The sequence below is a fragment of the Periophthalmus magnuspinnatus genome, chromosome 6, assembly GCF_009829125.3.
Source record: "Periophthalmus magnuspinnatus isolate fPerMag1 chromosome 6, fPerMag1.2.pri, whole genome shotgun sequence".
In the NCBI taxonomy this organism is placed as follows: Eukaryota; Metazoa; Chordata; class Actinopteri; order Gobiiformes; family Gobiidae; genus Periophthalmus; species Periophthalmus magnuspinnatus.
In genome coordinates, this window is record NC_047131.1 from 6,010,917 (window position 1) to 6,016,641 (window position 5,725).

Sequence of the window (5,725 nt, forward strand, 5' to 3'; positions counted from 1 at the left end):
ATCACAGACGAAACAGGTGAGACTGAGCAGCTTCCGGTCAACGCTTTTCAAAATAAAACTGCATCCATAGACCGTGGAGATTGAGCAGCTTCCGGTCATGGCTTTTCAGAATAAAACTACGAAACCAGACCGTCGAGACTGAGCAGTTTCCGGTGCCAGCTTTTCAATATAAAACTGCATAAACAGCCCGTGGAACTAAAAAAAAAAAAAAAAAAATCATCATCATCATCAACAATCATTTTTGAACTTGCAGAGGGCAAATATTAAGTATTAATGTATGGTGAAATATGCAACACATCTGTAAATGAAGTGAAAAACTGCAGTGGGTTCAATATTTCATTAAGCATTTGCTCAGTAAACCTAAAAATCTGGATTTTTAGTTTTCAAAAAATGTTTAGTATCTATCATAATCCGTTAAATAAACAAATAATGCAAAACACAATTGTAAATGTCTTTAAACCATACTCAATCACTTACATGTGTCTGAGTGTTTTTAATTTATTCAAAACTCCCTCCATGTTTCATATGTTTTAATACTCTGTAGTTAAGATCAGTTTCCCCATTGAAACCACTTCATGCTAAATTTCACTTCTGCCTCCAGCTGCCTCCATTATGAAATTTAGAATAGAATGTTTTTGATAAAAACGGTAAATGTTCTACTTACTCCTGGGATAGTGGGGTTAAAGGGGTGTAAAGCCAAATCATCTTTGACCTTTTAACCCTGAGTTGTACCTGATTTCTGCATGTTTAAGTAAGTAACTAGAGCAGTGAGGTGGCAGTTCATTTGATCAGTAATAATTCAAACACATCTTATTTTTGCATATTTTTTATTTTATTTTTTACAGTAACACACTGAACATCAACGTGAGAGTGAAATAGTATCTCCATTTGTTTAAAGGTCAGATATTTTAGTCCAACTAAGCCTTGGAAAATAAGTAAAACTATCTGATAAGTGATGATTTATCCAAGTTTAAGCAAACATAATAGCTCAAAGAAGTTGTTTTTGTAGAATTGCTGGGTTGCAGATTTCGTCACATTATATAGACCATATTTAATACAAATGGGGAACAGCTAAAATGAATGTTATGTTAAAATGCTGATCCTTTATGTAATATAGCGAGGTCTTAGCCTGGGTCTAGTCACGAATAAAAATGACAACAATGTTTGTGAACTCTCCTTTTGGATAACTCTTATGGAAGTACAGTGTAATCAATACAAAAAAACTGTCTCTTGCGCCCCCATCTGAGAGTATGGCCATACCACACTCTACAGTCTGAAAACCACCAGTTGATACTTTGCAGCTGATGTCATCAACATTCCTTGGGGGTGTGCTAACTGTAGGCACTGCTCTGTCTGAAGCACTCTTAGACTTTAATTTGAGCTTTATTGTAACACAACGTGACCAGAAAGATCCAGTTTAGTTGGAACTACAGCAGGTGACATGATCTGTGCTGTAAAACAACTGATCACAGGCTCCTGAAAATGTGCTGTATAAATCAATTTAGTATTTTTTTCTTGCGTTTTCAGACAAATTTTAAAACATTTCTGGCAATACTTGTTAATGTGCATTAATTGTGTTTCCATGGTAACTGCTGAACATTCCGCCAATAGAGATGCATGTAGAACACCCCCAGGGTGATGTCACTACAAAGTATCAATAAGGGACCTGTAGAAAAGCCTTGTGCCTGTTCAGATCCATGCCCAGCAGAGGGCGATGAGGGTCGTGGTGAGCACGCAGAGAGGGCGAGCAGAGGAGGAGGAGGTGGAGCCTGAGTTGCAGAGGTTGGAGCTGCAGCAGCGATAAGTGACGCCCCTGATGGAGGGAAACATCTGCTGCAGGCGAGAGTTATCACAGTCAGTGTAACGCAGGCACTGACGGATGGTTTTACCTCCTGCACAAAGAGAGGCAGAGATGTTACATTTACTGACTGTAGAAAGTTGCCAAAGTGGAGATTAACAAGCAGCATTTTGTGACAATACTAAACTCCCAAACTTGATGCTAAAGAAAAGGCCTGATCTGTCACACCGATTTCAATGTGCACAATAGAGCAGATCGGCTAGTTTTAGTTCTCTAAAAAGTATGAGCAGAGTCTGGCTAAAATAAATCAATATTTAAATATCTGACAAAAAAGAACAGCAGGTTACGAATGGATCAGAGGCCACGTTTAGACTTTTACCATGACGTAAGCGCTGAACCTTTGTCTTTATAAAAGTAGGAATGTGTGTCTCAAAAGCTAATGCTAAAGCTAATGCTAACCTAATCTAAATCCTAAAATATAACGCAAAACAACTTTATGAAAATATGTCCTATGACAAGTCCATTGTTTTACTACATAAAATCATTCAGATTGTAGCTTTATTTTAACATCACTGATTCCTTTTCAAGCTTCAAGACAAAAATATCTGAAGAATCTGAAAACCACCAGATGACACTTTGCAGTTGATGTCATCAAAATTCCCTAGAGCTGTGCTAACTGTAGGCACTGCTCTGTCTGAAGCACTCTTAGACTTAGACTTAGCTTTAGCTTCAAGACACAAATATCTACTTTTCTAAACACAGAATCTTCCTCAGGTGAAGTATTTACATCGTAGTAAAGGTCCTGATGTGCTGTCTGTTGTTATCTCTCTGTAACTTGTTGTAAGTTGAAATTTAAAGGTACAATATGTAACTTTCTGGGGGTGCCACATCACCTGCATGATTCCTTAGAAATAGAAACAGCATTTCCATATAAACAAGCATGAGAAAAACCTCCTCCATGGCAAAAGACAAGCCAGGTTTGTGGAGATGCAAGCCCTGATACATGCATGATGTTTGTCTACATTTTTTCAATGCAATAAACACAATCAAAATGGAATTAAAAAAAAAAAAAAAAAAAAAGATTTTATTTTAGTCTACTTTTTGGCCACAAAGTTATTTTCTTTCGCTTTAAAGCACCGTCGCGTAACTTTTTAGGAAAAAAATAGACTAAAATAGAAGTAAATGCATGATTTTAATGTTTTATTGCACTGAATAACACTGAAATGTATGCAGTGTTACTGTCATTTTCAACTCTTCTACTCTAAAACTGTTCAGAATAGGACCAAATGTGATTGCTTCAGTATCATACAAGTGACTATGCAGTATCAATATCTGGGAATCTATCTTTATATTTTTGTGTCTATAATTCTTTTGAAATGTATGTTACACGGCAAAAGGCAGAATGCAGCCGTCATAGAATGTACAGTAATTCTCTGCAAACAGATTTAAAGGTAAGTGTCTAAAGCTCGACACTTGACAGTAGCATACATTCTCTTTACGACTGAATAAGAAGATAAACCTGATACTCTTACAAATCTCATCTGTGGAGGACCAAAAATTACAACATTGGAAATAAATAACTATAAGAATAAATGTTGGAATGTATATAAAAAAGATGAATAAAAATATAAATGTGTAAATACATAAATACATGCACATCTTAGCATACCTTCTGCGCATTAAAAAGCTAATGTGCTTGTAATAAAAATAAACCATTCAAACAGTAAACTTTACATTTAAGTTGAATCTAACCTAATCTTTTAGTCCGTGTTTGGATTGTGTCTCCATGGTAACTGCTGAACATTCCACCATAGAGATACATTTAGACCCCCCACCCCCTCTCTCAGCATGATATCACTGCAAAGTGTTAATTGAATCAGGACCTCTTTCACTAATAGAGATGCAGGAGTCTTCGTAGGTGCACTCTTGGACGTTCTGACAGTGGCCGGTGTAGTCGGAGCATTTGTAACAGCGCAGACCCAAACCTGCAGAGACAAACAATAATATATATATATATATATATATATATATATATATATATATATATATATATATATATATATATATATATATATATATATATATATATATATATATATATATATATATATATATATATATATATATATATAATATTTAAATGAAGCACCACCTCAGGTGTTAAGTCACATCAAAACTAAAACAAATGCTGGTCTAATCCAGGACTAAACCAGGACTTAATCAGGAATAAACCAGTGCTGCGTGGGAGTCAAGCGGTCTCAAACTTTGTTTTAGTCTTCTTGGTAAGGTCCTTGTTTCTGCCAGGTTTAGTTCTGGTACAGTTACACCTGTTAAAGTCACATGTCAGATAGCCCCAGAGTAAAAGCTTTAGCCCTGGTAGTGCCAATTTATCGCCCTGGTTTAGTCCCTAATTTATCAGTCCTGGTTCAGTTCTGGTTTAGTCCTGGCTTAGCACTGATTTAGTCCTGGTTTAGTTCTGGTTTAGCCAGAGTTTAGTCCCAGATTAGTCCTGGTTCAGTCATGGTTTAAACATGGTTTAGTCCTGGTTTAGTCCCGATTTAGTTTTGATTTAATTCTGGTTTAGTCTCGATTAAGACTTGGTTTAGTCCTGGTTTAGTTCCGGTTTAGTCCTGGTTTAGTCACAGTTTAGTCCTGGTTAGTCCTGGTTTAGTCCTAGTTCAATTCTGACTCAGTCTTGGTTCAGTTCTGGTTTAGTCCCGGTTCAGTCCCGGTTCTGTCCTGGTTTAGTCCCGGTTCAGTCCTGGTTTAGTCCCGGTTCTGTTCTGGTTTAGTCCCGGTTCAGTCCCGGTTTAGTCCTGGTTTAGTCCTGGTTTAGTCCCGGTTCAGTCCCGGTTCAGTCCCGGTTTAGTCCGGGTTCAGTCCTGGTTTAGTCGTGGTTCAGTCCCGGTTTAGTCCGGGTTCAGTCCTGGTTCAGTCCCGGTTCAGTCCTGGTTCAGTCCCGGTTCAGTCCTGGTTTAGTTGTGGTTCAGTCCCGGTTTAGTCCCGGTTCAGTCCCGGTTCAGTCCCGGTTCAGTCCCGGTTCAGTCCCGGTTTAGTACTGGTTCAGTCCCGGTTTAGTCCCGGTCCAGTCCCGGTTCAGTCCTGGTTCAGTCCTGGTTCAGTCCCGGTTTAGTCCCGGTTCAGTCCTGGTTTAGTCCCGGTTCAGTCCTGGTTTAGTCCTGGTTTAGTCCTGGTTTAGTCCACCTGTTGCACTCACCTGTTTGGATGCTGCCCAGTAGCAGCAGTAGTAACAGCTTGAGTCCACCCCTCTGGCTCATGTTGATCCTTCAGAGGTTTAGCCCTGGTCTGAGTCTGGTCCAGATCCTCAGAGCCGGTCTTTGTCCCTGGACCACAAAGAGCCAGTGTCCGGACTCCTCCCCCGAGACCCCCGTGTACTATCGGGACAAGAGGCTGTCCCCAACTCTCTATGAATCTCTTTACACTGTTTTCATATAGAGGGCTTTTATGGGCTCCTCATTTGCATATCAAAACGCCCTTGTTTATGTTCATAAGATAAAGTGCATTAGACAGGTTTGACCACTCATTCCTCTAAAACATAGTTAACATCATTATATTTAAGATTTTAATATACATTTTGCCTAGCTTTCAATTTTAATTTTGTCTTATAATTTATCATTTTACTTCCTGGTTGGACATGGGCATCAGATATGATTTAGAGTTAATTCAGTGGCTGTTACCTAGCAACTATAATTATAATATGGGTCAAAACTTATGTAAATCACTTGATAGTTATGATTAGACTAATAAGAATAAATCTTCAACTACCAGAAAAAATGCCTTCCTTGCTCTGTACTCTGTTTTAGATCTCACCGCTGCGTCTTGTATCGGTGGTTTTAAGATTATATGTGATGATGTCATACTGTCAGATTGTTGATCACATTGTACTTTGCCTTGAAACATTCAAAA

The 5,725-nt window shown here is 38.3% G+C and overlaps 1 protein-coding gene across 1 annotated transcript; it reads right to left on the minus strand.

The window, feature by feature from the left end:
• Positions 1-841: 841 nt before the first annotated feature.
• Positions 842-5,137, minus strand: LOC117372673 (CD59 molecule (CD59 blood group)). Its single transcript, XM_033968503.2, has 3 exons — positions 5,016-5,137; positions 3,682-3,783; positions 842-1,892 (listed from the first exon to the last, which is right to left on the minus strand). The coding sequence occupies exons 1-3, from the start codon at positions 5,074-5,076 to the stop codon at positions 1,690-1,692; spliced, it is 366 nt and encodes a 121-aa protein (XP_033824394.1). The 5' UTR covers positions 5,077-5,137; the 3' UTR covers positions 842-1,689.
• Positions 5,138-5,725: the final 588 nt, after the last annotated feature.

Bases quoted from the DNA above. Each gene is read 5' to 3' on its own strand.
- LOC117372673 (XM_033968503.2), bottom strand. From the start codon at position 5,076: ATGAGCCAGAGGGGTGGACTCAAGCTGTTACTACTGCTGCTACTGGGC. The intron at 3,784-5,015 runs GTGAGTGCAACA...TTGTCTCTGCAG, and splicing joins ACTGGGCAGCATCCAAACAG to GTTTGGGTCTGCGCTGTTAC. The intron at 1,893-3,681 runs GTCCTGATTCAA...CTCTTTGTGCAG, and splicing joins CATCTCTATTAGTGAAAGAG to GAGGTAAAACCATCCGTCAG.